The sequence below is a fragment of the Onychostoma macrolepis genome, chromosome 03 (genome assembly GCF_012432095.1).
Source record: "Onychostoma macrolepis isolate SWU-2019 chromosome 03, ASM1243209v1, whole genome shotgun sequence".
Classification (NCBI taxonomy): Eukaryota; Metazoa; Chordata; class Actinopteri; order Cypriniformes; family Cyprinidae; genus Onychostoma; species Onychostoma macrolepis.
Window position 1 is genome coordinate 34,745,826 of NC_081157.1, and position 18,008 is coordinate 34,763,833.

Sequence of the window (18,008 nt, forward strand, 5' to 3'; positions counted from 1 at the left end):
AACAAGACTTGAATGGACCTGAAAACAGGAAAAGAAAGATTGCGAAAAGAGCTCGTGAGTTCCATGACAGAGAGAAACCAATTAATGTGTAAAGCTACTGCAAACAAGCAAAAATGGCAATGATTGGAACGATCGCCGTGTTTGATAGTACTGTTGAGGATTGGGGAACTTATGTGGAAAGAGTGGAGTTATACTGTGAGGCTATTGCTGTTGCAGATGATAAGAAAGTGGCTGTTTTGCTGAGCCTGATGGGAGCAAAGACGTATGGACTGCTCTATAGTTTGTTAACCCCTGAAAAGCCAGCGGATAAAAGTTCCAGCAAATAGTGGACATTTTAAATGAACATTTGAACCCCAAACCCCTAGTAATTGCGGAAAGATTCAGATTCCATAAGCGTAACCAAGCAAAAGGAGAAAGCATTTCCGAATAAATAGCTGATCTACGCCGATTGTCAGAACATTGAGTGCGTTTACATGCACCCTCTTGCGATTATAATGAGATTTTGAAAATATTGCGATTAATCTTTACCTCATGTAAACGCAATACTTCAATCTAAATAATGCGATTAAGCTCATAATCGCAGCAAGCATAATCGTATTAACATAGGTGGCGTACACCGATTTTAATCGAAATATACAGGCATGTAAACACCGCAAACACTCGCAGTATTGCCTCTCTGACCAAAGTGCGCATGCGCTTGTGACATATATGAATGACGTGACACGCACCTGTAATAATATGGAGATTACAAATGATGGCGGGGAAGAAAGCATTGCATTCTGGGGAAAACACAACTCGCTGCCACCAATCTCTGTTCCTTACCCTCATCCAGAAATGGCAAGTAGAACACGACGGCAGCTTATAGGCAAACAAATTCCATCACATTTCTATGGCGCCGAAAAAGCGTTGAATACAGCCATACAAAATCATTATGCATTAGACGTAAATAAATTAAAACAGTGGCCAGTAACACTGCTCTTTCTGAGTCCATCATTTGTGCTGTCCAGTGGGGTATGTGAATAATGTCAGTAAAAAAAATTAACCACAATTCTTAGCAAATAATAAGAATAATGGAAATTGCATGTAAACGGGTGTAAGAGCTTTGCTCTTGACATGTAAACATCATAATGTGATTAAGTCCTTACTCTGATTATTGTAAATAATCGCATTATTCGTGCGCATGTAAACGTAGTCATTGTCAATTTGGAGCTGGACTGGCAGATGCATTAAGAGACAGGCTTGTGTGTGGAATGCACAATGAAAACACACAAAAAAGATTGTTGACAGAAAAAGACTTGACACTTGATCGTGCACTGAACATAGCAATATCCATGGAGACTGCAGCAAAAGATGCATTGGAATAGCAACAAAAATCAGTGGAATGTGCAACAAATAAGCTGTCACCGAAATCGGAAAAAGAAAACAAAAATGTTATCGCTGCGGAAAAATGTCTCATGATGCGAATGACTGCTGGTTCAAGGATAAAGAGTGCAGGAAATGCCATAAAAAGGGGCACATCGAACGTGTATGCAAAACGGACAGACAGATGAAGCAAAATGAAGCAAACACAAGTTCAGGTACGGATGATCTTTCATGTTTGAACCTGTACAATATTAAGGAGACAGATCGAAGGGTTATTTGGCTTACACCAGAAGTATCAGGCCTTATCGGTCATCCCAGCAGCTGATTACCAGCGACTGTTCTCAAAAATACCACTGCAAAGCACATCAGTGATATTAAAGACATATACAAGCGAAAAAGTGTCTCCGAAAGGGAAATTACCAGTAACTGTGAAGTACAAAGAAAATCAGCAACAATTGAACTTGTATGTGTTGGAAAACGGAGGGCCTGCATTGTTCGGACGTGAGTGGCTGAGGAAAATACCTCTGGACTGGCACACAATAAAAAGCCTGGATATGTCCCAGCAAGTCACAAACAAAGAGACACAAAAAACTCTTATCGCAAATTATAGAAAATGCAGAACCCGTGTTTCAGAAAGGAATAGGAACACTTAAGGGACTAAAAGCGAATCAGGAGTTGAAAGAAGAAACTTCTCCAAAATGCTTTAAAGTTGCACAGTTCCGTATGCAATTCGTCCCAAGGTGGAGGCAGAGCTGGATAATTTGGAAAAAATGGGAATTCTGACAAAGGTCGAATGGAGTGAATGGGCAACACCTATAGTCCCAGTGATCAAAAAGGGGAAGGCAGGAGATGTGCGTATTTGCGGGGATTTTAAAGTGACCATTAATCCAGCGCTTCATGCAATACAGTATCCCCTGCCATGTATTGAAGACATTTTTGCTTCCTTGTCCGGTGGAGAACACTTCTCAAAAATTTACTCAGAATCAGAATCAGAATCAGAATTAGCTTTATTCGCCAGGTGTGTGCAAACACACGAGGAATTTGTTGTGGGTTTTTTTAAGGTTCTCCTGGTACATACATACATACATACACATCTGACATTAGAACAGAAAAAACATTGAAATAGTAAGACTTAACAATAGATAAAAATAATAATAATAATAATAAGTATGAATCTGGAACAGTAGATTTATGTACAGATTTGTGCATTATTTACTCTATATACAGCTGTATAAATAAACAGATATGTATATTTATTTACATAATACTTGAGAAAGAGGCAATAATTAAAGACGGAGAATGAATTACAAAATGAATTACAGAACACAGGTAATGATCCATATGTTAGCTATTTAAGCTGGAGATGGCATGGGGGAAAAAACTGTTTTTATGCCTAGATGTTCTAGTGCACAGAGATCTGTAGCGTCTGGCTGAAGGGAGAAGTGCAAACAGCTTGTGTCCGGGGTGAGAGGGGCCTTTGATGATGTTACCTGCCCGTTTCTTCACCCTGGAGTTGTCCTGAAGGCTAGGCAGGTGCACACCAATGATCTTTTCTGCTGTCCTAACAGTCTGCTGAAGTCTTCTTAAATCTGATTTGCTGGCTGACCCAAACCATACAGATATAGAGGAGCACAGAACCGACTCAATAACAGCTGAGTAAAACTGTTTCAGCAGCTCCTGTGGTAGGTTGAACTTTTTCAGCTGACGAAGGAAGTACAACCTCTGCTGGGCCTTTTTCACGATGGAGTCAATGTGATTGTCCCACTTCAGGTCCTGAGAGATGGTGGTGCCCAGGAACCTGAATGACTCCACTGCAGCCACAGTGCTGTTCATGATGGTGAGAGGGGGGAGAGCAGGGGGGTTTCACCTGAAGTCCACGATCATCTCCACAGTTTTGAGCATGTTTAGCTCCAGGTTGTTGTGACTGCACCAGACAGCCAGCTCCTTAACCTCCTGTCTGTAAGCAGACTCGTCGCCGTCCTGGATGAGGCCGATGTCATCTGCAAACTTCAGGAGTTTGACAGAGGGGTCTTTAGAGGTGCAGTCATTTGTGTAGAGGGAGAAGAGTAGTGGGGAGAGAATGCAGCCCTGAGGAGCTCCAGATGTTAAAGCAACATGTCTGTAGTCATTAAGTCCTGTGATTTTTGGTTTCTTGGGTACAGGGATGATGGTGGAACATTTGAAGCAGGAGGGGACTACACACAGCTCTAGTGATCTGTTGAAGATCAATGTGAAGATGGATGATAGCTGGACAGCACAGGCTTTGAGGCATGCTGGAGAGACACCGTCTGGGCCTTTGGCTTTCCTTATCTTCTGCTTTCTGAAGACTTTGCATACATCATCTTCACAGATCTTGAGTGCAGGCTGAGAAACAGTAGGGGGGAGGGAGGGTGAGGGTATTGATGGCTGTGCTGTGAGACGGTCGGAGCGGGTGTGGGGTGTCAGACCAGTCTTTTCAAAACTGCAGTAGAACTCGTTCAGGTCTTCAGCCAGTTGTTGATTGGCCTCAGTGCTGGGGGATGGGGTCTTGTAGCCAGTGAGGCTACAGTGAGGCTTTCAGGCCTTTCCACACTGATGTAGAATCATTGCTTGAAAGCTGTTTTTTTAGCTTTCCAGAGTAGTTTAATTTTGCCACTCTTATCTCTCTATTCAGTGTGTATTTGGCCTGTTTGTACAAGGCTTTGTCCCCACTCCTGTAGGCGTCCTCTTTGGCCTGGCGAAGCTGTTTGAGTTTTGCACTGAGCCAAGGTTTGTCATTGTTAAATGTTAAATAAGTCCTGGTGGGTACACACATGTCCTCACAGAAACTGATGTAGGACGTCACGGTGTCAGTAAGCTCGTCCAGATCAGTAGCTGCAGCCTCAAAAACACTCCAATCAGTAAGTTCGAAGCAGGCCTGTAAAACCTGCTCTGCTTCAGAAGTCCATCTCTTTACAGTTTTTACTGCAGATTTGAGTTTCTGCCTGTAAGCTGGTAGAAGATGAACCAAACAGTGATCAGAGAGTCCCAGCGCTGCACGGGGAACAGAGTGATATGCATCCTTTAAGACAGTGTAGCAGTGGTCCAGTATATTTCTGTCTCTGCTGGGGCATGTGATGTGCTGTCTGTATTTAGGCAGTTCACGGGTGAGATTAGCTTTATTAAAATCACCGAGAATGATAATGAAAGAGTCCGGATAACGCTGCTCTGTGTGTGTGATTTGATCGGCCAGCAGTTCTAGCGGAGGAATGTACACACTCACCAGAATAAACGAGGAAAACTCCCGCGGTGAATAAAAAGGCTTGCAGTTAATAAAGAGAGCTTCCAAATTTGGGCAGCACATCTTCTTTAAAACTGTCACGTCTGTACACCAGTTCATTGATATAAAAACATAATCCACCGCCTCTCGTTTTCCCCGAGGACTCTGTGACGCGGTCTGCTCTGAACAGCTGGAAGCCCGTTAGATGAAGTGCGCTGTCCGGGATGGCTCCGTTCAGCCAGGTTTCCGTGAAGCAAAGCGCAGCGGAGTTTAAAAAGTCCTTGTTTGTGCGGGTGAGGAGTCGTAGTTCGTCTGATTTATTTGCCAGGGAGCGGAGATTCGCCAGATGAATGCTCGGCAGCGGAGTCCTAAACCCGCGCTGTCGGAGTTTCACGAGCGCGCCGGCGCGCTTCCCTCGCTTGCGTCGCCTGGAGCGCTTGTATAGGAACGCAGCTCCTCCGATTAAAATGTCCAGTAAAAGGTCTGAATGCTCAAATGTAGGCAGAAAGTTATTTGGTGTGCCATTTCTGATGTCCAGGAGTTCGTTTCTAGTAAAGCTGATCGGGAAAAAGTTGCTTAAGACAGTACAAACAAACAAAAAAAGAACAAGTACCAAGCAGCGACAAACCATGGCTGCCATCAGCGGCGCCATCTTGAAGAGGCACCGAAGAGGCCCAAGCTTACCTCCAAATGGAGATGGATGAGCAATTCAAGAAATTCTTGACCATCAACACACATAAAGGGCTCTGTCAGTACAACCGTCTTGTTTTTGGAATTGCCTCAGCCCCTGCTTTGTGGCAGAGAGCGATGGACCAGGTGTTGCAGGGTATCCCTGGGACGCAGTGTTACCTGGAGGATATCATTGTAACGGGGAAGGATGATACAGATCACCTCCGAAACTTGCAACGGGTGCTAATGAGATTGTGTGAGTATGGACTAAGAGCCAACAAAGAAAAATGTGAGTTCTTTAAGTCTCGGATTTCTTACTGTGGTCATGTGATAGACAAATATGGTCTGCACAAGCCACAGGACAAAATTGAAGCTGTGTTAAATGCACCACAATCACAGAACGTGTCTCAACTCCGATCATATCTCGGACTTGTGAACTATTACCACAAATTTCTTCCAAACCTCTCCACTGTACTACATCCTTTGAATGCACTGTTGCAAACAAGGACACAGTGGAAATGGTCAGACAGCTGTGAGCAAGCTTTCCAGAAGACTAAAAGGCTCATAACATCTGATGTAGTGCTGACACACTTCAACCCATCTTTGCACATCAGGCTGGTGTGTGATGCGTCACCATATGGAATTGGCGCAGTGCTGTCACACAAGTTCCCAGATGGCACTGAAAAATCGATAGCCTTCGCATCTAGAGCCATAACGACAGCAGAATGTAACTATGCCCAAATAGACTCGTATAGGGGTGTAAAAAAATTCCACCATTATCTGTATGGTCAGCGGTTTACCCTGATCACAGATCATCAGCCCTTGGTCTCGGTCTTCAACATTCGGAAGGGTGTCTCAGCGATGGCCTCGGCACGGCTGCAGTGTTGGTCACTCTTCTTGGGTGCTCACCAATATGATATTGAGTACAAAAGGCACCAAACTACACGATAACGCAGACGGCTTGTCGCGTCTTCCACTGAAGTTGACTGTAGAGTCAAAGGCAATGGATCCAGCTGACGTGTTTCACACCTCAATCGTGAGTCAGTTTCCAGTGATGAATGCCACTATTCAGAGAGAAACCCGTAATGACCCAACATTGTCTAAGGTCTATGATATCACAGTACATGGATGGCAAACACATGGGAACTCACTGTATCCAGCATTCTCAGCGAGGAGAGAACAGCTTTCTGTGTGTCAAGGAACTCTAATGTGTTGATTACGAGTCGTCATTCCCTCCAAATTGTCTCCAGAACTCTCCACCATTAGCTCCCTTGCACCCCTGGGAATGGCCGTCAACACCGTGGCAAAGAGTGCACGTCGACTTTGCTGGACCATTCAAGGACTCTAGAGATGATGTTCCGATACCCTTTTTCCCTTCCCGATACCGATTCCGATACCTAGGCTCAGGGTATCGGCCGATACCGAGTACTGATCCGATACCCGGGTGTGTATCTGGTTATACAGTTGTATGTACTACTAGCCCTGTATGAATTGATACAATTATTTTAGGATGTGCTTCACCATAGATAGATAGATAGATAGATAGATAGATAGATAGATAGATAGTCTGGTGAGTAATTTTAACTGAATTTAGGACCGGTGGTGGTGCTTTTTTGGTCAAAACCATGCAGAATACCATGCAGAATTGACGCGCTACATGTAAGACTCCCTCGCTCCCTCTCTCTCTCTGCGTGTGAAGAAAAAAGCAAAGCGACGGCGAGTCGTGCGCTTCACACTAGAGCTTACGGTACGTCAAATACAGCTGCGCATTCATTCAGATGAACTGAAAAATAGATCGCTTGACGGACAGAGAAACTCTGAAGCGCTCAGAGTGTTCAGCGAGTGACAATATATCTGTGCTAAACTTATACATAGCCTCCCAGTAAAATCTGATCATTTATTAGCCAGTGGCTAATATTAGACATCATTTAGTCGCCCAGTGTGAAGATTTAGTCGCATATGCGAGTGATTTAACTTACTAGCAATGTGCTAGCACGTTTGTATTTCTTCTTCGCTGCTCTAAATAGTGGTTGCTTGTGTGGCAACACAGCACAACTTCCTGTGTTTGCATTCTGAGCAGCGAAGAAGAATTGATTTCCGATTTGCAGCGTTAAGCAAAGCTAGCGCGCATAACTATAGGTCTTGTTTAAAAATGGTATCGGATCGGTACATGGGTTCAAGTACTCGCCGATACCGATGCCAGAATTTTTTGTGGTATCGGTGGAATTTACTGGAACTACTTCAAGAGAAATTTAAGATCTCGCTTGGATCTCATCAAACCTGATGTTCGACGTGATGTAGAAAACAAACTATTTGTGCACATGAAGGACAGACCAACCAGAAATTTCCAAGTGGGACAAGAGGTCTTAGCTCGCGAATACAGACTGGAAAAGTGGCAACCAGGTACTATCACCACCAGAACTGGACCCTTGATGTACACAGTAAAGGTTGGAGATAACACATGGAGACGCCATGCAGATCAGCTGATGGATCGTCAGACAAAATCCTCACCGTTATCTGTTCCTGATTCACCTGACAATGTCCCTGATTCAGATGACAAGGACAATGATGCTGTTGAGACTGCCCCTCCTACCTCAGTTAACGTGAACGAGTCTGAACCGCACAATGATAAACCAGATGTGACGATTCCAGTTACACCTGAACCTCAACCAGGTTCACAGAGACGTTATCCTGAGAGATGTAGAAAACCTCCCAAAAGGCTTCATTTGTAGTTTAGTTGTAGTTAGCAACATTGTTCAGGTTAACTGTAAATGTTAAGGAGTAAGTTGTAGTTATGCATTTCTTATTTCCTAGTATGATTAATCTAGGGAGGAAGGAAAGTGTAATGTATGTGCTATTGGGTATCATACTTTCATTCAACAATTGACAAATTGCCAGCAAAACCTTTATATAAAAAAACGCTCATCTACACATAAGATGACAATAAAAGCCCAAACTTTCAGAAACAAGAGCTCAAGTCTATAGTTAACCTAGCTCGTATTGTTAGCTTACGGTTGAGATGCTAACGGACTTTTTCCGAAGACACTAGACCATTTCTATAAAGTAAATATTCAACGGAAGCGTGTCATTTACATGAAAGAAAGTGTCACGAACGCTTGTATGTACTATTTGTGTAATTTTAGAGACTAAACTTACCTGAAATTAGTGAAAAAAACAGTGAGAGACGGAGTTGCTGCGAGCTTGACAGTTCAGCTGCCGCCCCATTTCCATGGTGACTTCCTCAGCTCCAGTTCAGTCAGCGCGCGCGTCTTAAAGCACGTAGAAGTCACGCAGAATTTACGTAAATATAATATAATATAATATAATATAATATAATATAATATAATATAATATAATATAATATAATATAATATAATATAATATATAATATAATATAATATAATATAATAGCTTTAGAAATGGTAAACGTGGTGTAGAAATAACACCGAAAAACATTGATTAAAAACTAAGGCATATATATATAGAACATATTTTTTCGTACACATATTTACACATGTATCATGAACAATTATTACATTTTATGTTTTATGTATTTTTAAAATGTATTCTCAAAATATATTTCAATATATTTAAAAGTGCTACATTCCAGTATGGGTGTAATTAATGTGAATTTATTAATATGGCTATATAAAGGCTGTGGTTTATTATGGTGTTTGAACTACTGAGATGTTTAATATGTTTTTATGGATGCATTATAGGCATATCATATAAATGATTGTTAATAGGTGTATACACCGCGCAAGCGTTTTCAACAGGCTATATATTAAAAGCAATCGTCCATATTCTCACAAAATGACAGCTGCCACTGGCAGGAGACAACACACGTTTCAATATAGACTGAAGTGATTTCAATGCTAAATAGTCCAGTACCGTGACGCGCCAGTAGGCGGAGCTAAAAGGCAGTAGAATCACCATTGGTCATCCCGAAACGTCTTGCTCTGTCTTCCCCAATAGCCTGCTAATACACTTTTGATGCGATTTCGATATTTAAATTTCGGATTATGGAACCGTCTGAAATGCATCTCTCAGCAATTAATTTATATATATATATATATATATATATATATATATATATATATATATATATATATATATATATATATATATATATATATATATTTATTTTATTTATTTTATTTTTTGAAAATGCAAGAAATTTTCAAGAGTTTCTGGAATATTACTGTCATTTAATAAAGTATGAAAAATTCGTGGAAAAATTGGCTAGAAATTGGTCTCCGTAAGTACAATCTTTAGCGTATATTTTTATTTGTCATTGATCATTTTAATGCTCCATAAAGCTCAATATATGCTTTTCTGCATGTTGGATTATTTGTTGTTTGAAACACCTTTACAATAATTTCTTGAAAAATCAGAATTTTCCCTCTTACTCTGCTTTATAAACACTAGAAGTAGATCATCAGTTATTGTCTAGCTTTATGCTACTGTGATAACTACAACCACGCTGATTTACACCTGTACATAAACTCCATGAGACCCGAGAGACTAAATGAAATATCTAGTTCACGAAATCAGAAGGAGCTGAAACATTCATTAAGCAAAGCGAATTATTTTATTTATTTTTTTAAGTTTTTTTTTCTAATAGAACAATATATTTCTGACTCTGCAAACATAGCCTACTGATTAGCTTATTTATCAGTATGACATTTAGCGGGCATTATAGCCTATTATTAAATATATAGGCCTAACGTGTTTTTCAGATCGTGGATCGAAATGTTCAATAGAATTCAGTAATTCTATGATGTTTATTCCTTGTATGGTTAATGTAGAATCTACTATAGTTGACTGTGCTTATATTAACATTGAAAAATCTCAATCTATCAGTCTATGAAGTAGGCCTAGGTGTCATGTATTTGCTATTGTTCGGATCACTGTGCAATACAGCGGCCACGGTGATAAAAGCTATGCAAAAACCTCAGTCCCAGTCTAAAACTGGTTAACGTTTTAATCTGTAATGATCCACTGCATAACATTGGCTACATTTGTAATTTAAATAAATGTATGACATTACACAGCTAAACTATGCATTTAAATGCTTTGAAAGAACCTGCAGCAGAAGGAAAATGTGCTGCTGTGTGTAAAGCTTGTTGCATGCGGAGTATTTGTTTAAGCATGTATCACTGTGCATGGAGTGGCCACAGTGAAACATTTCACCTCATAAACCCCAATAAAACACGGACATTTTTGTTGTTGTTGTTGGTTTTTTGCTCAGTTGAATTATGGACCTTGGTTCCACATAATTTGTTTGGGTTTACAGTATGTATTCACATAGTTTAATCAGATGAATTTTAAATATTGCATGCTCTGTTTAAGTTTTCATTGACATTAGGAGAGTCGAACCATTCTCCCTGAATCACTCTTTCATACTGGAATCCGTCTTCCAACATGATTGTCTGAGAAATAAAAAGCTACACACTGTATCAGTTAGGGTTAAGAGAATTGTTGTCAAACATACAACATGCCAGAAACATATTAATCTCTGCAAAAAATAATTCAATCCTAAAATCTTAAGTATTTGCTTTAAATCCAAATGATGAGTTTTCTTTGGCCAGGCAGTGTATTTGAACAATTTCATGCAATGTGATCAAATCATATAAAATTTTGATGACCATGCTGAATTTCGCTTAGACTTTGCACAATATAATTATGTTCTCATCTCAAACATGAATGTATGTAAGTTGATTACAAATGTATTGTTTTAGTATTTTCAGCAGAGCAGCTCTTTCAGTCAGTTAAAAGTACTAAAACTGACTTCTTAAAGCAGTCCTCAACAAACGTTTATAGTGCAGAATATCAATTATGGTTTAGAATATTTCCTGTATTTATGTATGTACAGTATGTTTTTTGTGTTCGTTTTTTTTTTTTTTTTTTTTACTCATTTGTTTGTTTTAATTTGAAATTATACCCACATTTTTTAAACCTGCATTTTTAGGCATATTACTAAATAGTGGCACTGAGAAGTCAGAATGACAATGTAGTGATCCTAAAGTCATTGATCTAAAAGTCAGATAAATGTGTGTGCTCTGATACCAGGGTCTTTGTTTTTGTTATGGACTGTCTGTCTGTGTATACTGGGGGGGTGGGGCACAGTATTTCAACCCATTACAAAAAGCTCAGAAGCATCTGTAAATTAATGATCCCAGTAGTGAATCTATAATGTGCAGCTTAAATAGATTTTCTCTGTCATCATTTTTCACCTCAAGACTTCATGAAGTGAAATAATCAAAAGGAGCAGATTAAAATCTGTATTTATTACTATATAGACTACACTAAAGTATGACACAAACTGCCCCCATCTGTAGCCATTTTGCAGTTTTTATATCTCACACACTATCCTTGTGGGGACTCTCCATAGGCGTAATGCTTTTTCTACTGTACAGACCGTATATTCTATCGCCCCACACCAACCCTACACCTAAACCTACCCCTTACAGGAAACTTTCTGCATTTTTAGATTTTCAAAAAACTTCATTCTGTGTGATTTATTAGCTTGTTTACCCGTGAGGACCTCAATTTAGGTCTCCACCGTGACACGAGTCCCCATGAGTCTGTGTGTATGCAGGTTTAAGTCCCCACCTGAATAGAAAAACAGATAGACACACACACACACACTCACACACAAAGAGTAAAATAAGGGCTTTATAATAGATATTAAATTACAATAATGTACAACAATGTTAAGGGGGGAAACCTAACTATGATATGAAGATTCACTTTTTTGTACACTGTGACAATTCTGTGTATTTTTTTGCATGTTGTGAATATTATTGCATTTATTGTGTGTATTTTAATGCATCTTTTCCTAATACTCCGTCCTATTTCCTGTCAATCAACAGTTTCACTTAAAATCTAACCATTGAACGTTATTCTTGATCACACTATTAGAAACATCACACACAGACACACAAACTTCAGTAGTTTCAAAAGAATGTTTGGCATTACACAGCTAAAAATATTCTTTAGAAGAACCTGCAGCAGAAGGAAATTGTGCTGCTGTGTGTAAAGCACAAGGAGTATTTGAGGATGCATGTATCACTGTGCATGGGGTGGGCACAATGAAACATTTCACTTCATAAACTCCCATAAAACACAGACATTTTTGTTGTTGTTGATTTAATCAACTGAATTCTGGCCACTGTTCCACATAATTTGTTCAGGTGCACAGTGTCCTTTCTCATTATAGTTTAAATAATATTATTTAGTGTTAATCAGATGCAATTTTAATTAAGTAAAGAGTACATGTTTAATGTGCATGTTAGAGTACGTTTAATTATATATCCCAACATAATTTAGCCATAATAACTTTTATTTTTGATTATGATTTATTTTTTATATTTAGATTGTGTTATTTTTCTACTCCAGCACATCATAAAGCTTTCAATGGGGTTAAGATCAGGAATCTGTGGTGACCAATTCATGTATGAAAATGATTTCTCATGCACGCTGAATCAGTCTTTCACAGTTTGAGCCTGATGAATCGTGTCATTGTCATCCAGGAATATATATGGGTATGTTTTCAACATGATTGTCTGAGAAATAAAAAGCTACACACTGTATTATTTAGGGTTACGATAATAGTTGCTAAACAAACAACATGCCAGAAACATATTAATCGCTGCAAAAATAATTAAATCCTAAAATCTTAAGTATTTGCTTTAAATCCAAATGATGAGTTTTCTTTGGCCAGGCAGTGTATTTGAACAATTTCTTGCAACGTGATCAAATCATATAAAATTTTGATGACCATGCTGAATTTCGCTTAGACTTTGCACAATATAATTATGTTCTCATCTCAAACATGAATGTATGTAAGTTGATTACAAATGTATTATTTTAGTATTTTCAGTAGAGCAGCTCTTTCAGTCAGTTAAAAGTACTAAAACTGACTTCTTAAAGCAGTCCTCAACAAACGTTTATAGTGCAGAATATCAATTATGGTTTAGAATATTTTCTGTATTTATGTATGTACAGTATGTTTTTTTGTGTTCGTTTTTTTTTTTTTTTTTACTCATTTGTTTGTTTTAATTTGAAATTATACCCACATTTTTTAAACCTGCTTTTTTAGGCATATTACTAAATAGTGGCACTGAGAAGTCAGAATGAAAATGTAGTGATCCTAAAGTCATTGATCTAAAAGTCAGATAAATGTGTGTGTTCTGATACCAGGGTCTTTGTTTTTGTTATGGACTGTCTGTCTGTGTATTACGGGAGTAGCTGGGGCACAGTATTTCAACCCATTACAAAAAGCTCAGAAGCATCTGTAAATTAATGATCACAGTAGTGAATCTATAATGTACAGCTTAAATAGATTTTCTCTGTCAACATTTTTCACCTTAAGACTTCATACAGTGAAATAATCAAAAGGAGCAGATTAAAATCTGTATTTATTACTATATAGACTACACTAAAGTATGACACAAACTGCCCCCATCTGTAGCCATTTTGCAGTTTTTATATCTCACACACTATCCTTGTGGGGACTCTCCATAGGCGTAATGCTTTTTCTACTGTACAGACCGTATATTCTATTGCCCCACACCAACCCTACACCTAAACCTACCCCTTACAGGAAACTTTCTGCATTTTTAGATTTGCAAAAAACTTCATTCTGTGTGATTTATTAGCTTGTTTACCCGTGAGGACCTCAATTTAGGTCTCCACCGTGACAGGAGTCCCCATGAGTCTGTGTGTATGCAGGTTTAAGTCCCCACCTGAGTAGAAAAACAGGTACACACACACACACACACTCACACACAAAGAGTAAAATAAGGGCTTTATAATAGATATTAAATTACAATAATGTACAACAATGTTAAGGGGGGAAACCTAACTATGATATGAAGATTCACTTTTTTGTACACTTTGACAATTCTGTGTATTTTTTTGCATGTTGTGAATATTATTGCATTTATTGTGTGTATTTTAATGCATCTTTTCCTAATACTCCGTCCTATTTCCTGTCAATCAACAGTTTCACTTAAAATCTAACCATTGAACGTTATTCTTGATCACACTATTAGAAACATCACACACAGACACACAAACTTCAGTAGTTTCAAAAGAATGTTTGGCATTACACAGCTAAAAATATTCTTTAGAAGATCCTGCAGCAGAAGGAAATTGTGCTGCTGTGTGTAAAGCACAAGGAGTATTTGAGGATGCATGTATCACTGTGCATGGGGTGGGCACAATGAAACATTTCACTTCATAAACTCCCATAAAACACAGACATTTTTGTTGTTGTTGATTTAATCAACTGAATTCTGGCCACTGGTTCCACATAATTTGTTCAGGTGCACAGTGTCCTTTCTCATTATAGTTCAAATAATATTATTTAGTGTTAATCAGATGCAATTTTAATTAAGTAAAGAGTACATGTTTAATGTGCATGTTAGAGTACGTTTAATTATATATCCAAACATAATTTAGCCATGTTAACTTTTATTTTTGATTATGATTTATTTTTTATATTTAGATTGTGTAATTTTTCTACTCCAGCACATCATAAAGCTTTCAATGGGGTTAAGATCAGGAATCTGTGGTGACCAATTCATGTATGAAAATGATTTCTCATGCACGCTGAATCAGTCTTTCACAGTTTGAGCCTGATGAATCTTGTCATTGTCATCCTGGAATATATATGGGTACGTTTCCAACATGATTGTCTGAGAAATAAAAAGCTGCAGTTAGGGTTAAGAGAATTGTTGCTAAACAAACAACATGCCAGAAACATATTAATCACTGCAAAAATAATTAAATCCTAAAATCTTAAGTATTTGCTTTAAATCCAAATGATGAGTTTTCTTTGGCCAGGCAGTGTATTTGAACAATTTCTTGCAACGTGATCAAATCATATAAAATTTTGATGACCATGCTGAATTTCGCTTAGACTTTGCACAATATAATTATGTTCTCATCTCAAACATGAATGTACACTGTAAAAAAAAGTCTGTAACATTTACAGTAAAAAAAAACAGCAGCTGTGGTTGCCGGAATTCTACCGTAAAATATACGGTAGTAACATTTTAGGTTTTATGGTTTTAACTTACATTTACAGTTAAATACCGTAATTTCATTAACTGATATAATGTTAATATACCAACCTATTGAAGTACTGAAATCTGTTTTGTACCTTTGTATTACACTGATAACCGCCAAATGCAGGTGGTGATGAAAAAGTCACATGAAGAACCAAAGCCCATCACAAACAGATTTTAAATAATAACATATATAGAAGGTGTCATTCACACAAGCACTAAACACCATCATGGTGAGACTCATTAAACTGAAATAAACATTAATTTAACAACATTAGATATAACATACAACCCTAATAAACATAACTGATAAGAGGTTCCTGTGGCTCAGTGGTAGAGCATTGCGTTAGCAGCGCAAAAGGTTGTGGGTTCAATTCCCAGGGAACACACATACTGATAAATGTGTATCCTGAATGCACTGTAAGTCACTTTGGATAAAAGTGTCTGCTAAATGTAATGTAAAATGTAAATGTATAAGAAAAAAACTAAGAAGAAACCTAGTTATTTCAAAGAAAAAAACATTAAATTCAAACGAAATGCAATGCAGGGAATTCTGGGAATTTTTCCCTGTACATTTTACATTCTTTTTCACTTCCAAAAGCGATATTTCACCGGTAAAAAACTGTGAAAAAGCTGTTAAACCAACTGTTAAATGGTTAACGTAAGTTCCCCTAATATATACGTTGAAAAACTGTAATAGACATTTCAGACAATTTTATGGATTATTTTAGTATTTTCAGTAGAGCAGCTCTTTCAGTCAGTTAAAAGTACTAAAACTGACTTCTTAAAGCAGTCCTCAACAAACGTTTATAGTGCAGAATATCAATTATGGTTTAGAATATTTTCTGTATTTATGTATGTACAGTATGTTTTTTTTTTTTTTTACTCATTTGTTTGTTTGTTTGTTTTAATTTGAAATTATACCCACATTTTTTAAACCTGCTTTTTTAGGCATATTGCTAAATAGTGGCACTGAGAAGTCAGAATGAAAATGTAGTGATCCTAAAGTCATTGATCTAAAAGTCAGATAAATGTGTGTGTTCTGATACCAGGGCCTTTGTTTTTGTTATGGACTGTCTGTCTGTGTATACGGGGGTGGGGCACAGTATTTCAACCCATTACAAAAAGCTCAGAAGCATCTGTAAATTAATGATCCCAGTAGTGAATCTATAATGTGCAGCCTAAATAGATTTTCTCTGTCATCATTTTTCACCTTAAGACTTCATACAGTGAAATAATTAAAAGGAGCAGATTAAAATCTGTATTTCATCTGTATTCAAAAAATTTTTTGAAAATATTCTTTAGAAGATCCTGCAGCAGAAGGAAATTGTGCTGCTGTGTGTAAAGCACAAGGAGTATTTGAGGATGCATGTATCACTGTGCATGGGGTGGGCACAATGAAACATTTCACTTCATAAACCCCCATAAAACACAGACATTTTTGTTGTTGTTGATTTAATCAACTGAATTCTGGCCACTGGTTCCACATAATTTGTTTGGGTGCACAGTTTCTTTTCTCATTCATTATTGTTAAAATATAAGTATTTTGTGTTAATCAGATGCAATTTTAATAAGTAAAGAGTACATGTTTAAGTTATCCCAACATAATTTAGCCATGTTAACTTTTATTTTTGATACAAAGAAAAGATTATGTTTTAGATTATGTAATTTTTCTACTCCAGCACATCCTAAAGCTTCCAATGGGGTTAAGATCAGGAATCTGTGGTGACCAATTCATGTATGAAAATCATTTCTCATGCACACTGAATCACTCTTTCACAGTTTGAGCCTGATGAATCTTGTCATTGTCATCCTGGAATATGTACATGTGTACATCTTCCAACATGATTGTCTGAGAAATAAAAAGCTGCAGTTAGGGTTAAGAGAATTGCTGCCAAACATACAACATGCCAAAACCATATTAATCACTGCAAAAATAATGAAATCCTAAAATCTTATGTATTTGCTCGTTTAAATTCAAACGACGGCTTTTCTTTGGCCAAGCAGTGCATTTAAACAAGTAAATATTGTTTTATTTTCAAAAGAGCAGCTTTTTTTCAGTCAATTAAATGTAGTGGGCAAACAACACTGATTTAAAGCAGTCCTCAAACAGTTCTAGTGCTATATTAGTTATGGTATTTATTTATTCATTCATTCATTTGAAATTATACCTATACATTTTTAAACCTGCTTTTCGTTAAGAATCAGATAAATGTGTGTGCTCTGATAACAGGGTCTTTGTTTTTGTTATGGACTGTCTGTCTGTGTATATGGGAACTGGGGCACAGTATTTCAACCCATTACAAAAAGCTTAGAAGCGTCAGTAAATTAATGTTTAGTGAATCAATCGTGCAATCAAATAGATTTTTCTTTATCATCATTTTCACCTTAATATTTATTATAAAGCCCTTATTTTACATGTAATAAATACAGATGTTAATAGTGTCTTTTTGATTATTTTACTGTATGAAGTCTTAAATTACAATAATGCACAACAATGTTAAGGGGGGAAGCCTGGCTATATGAAGATTGACTTTTTTTTTTCTTGTACACTGTGACAATTCTGTGTAATTTGCTGCATGTTGTGAATATTATTTCATTTATTGTGTGTATTTGAATGCATCTTTCCCTAATAATGCCATCATTATTTTATTTCCTATCAA

General features: G+C 37.6%; 1 gene segment (V, D, J or C); it reads left to right on the forward strand.

Moving 5' to 3' along the window:
• The window catches only part of LOC131536956 (Ig mu chain C region membrane-bound form-like), a 105,913-nt gene that overhangs the window by 79,381 nt on the left and 8,524 nt on the right, over positions 1-18,008 (forward strand). The window contains 1 exon segment of the C gene segment in view: positions 13,509-13,524. Coding sequence covers positions 13,509-13,524 — 16 coding nt within the window.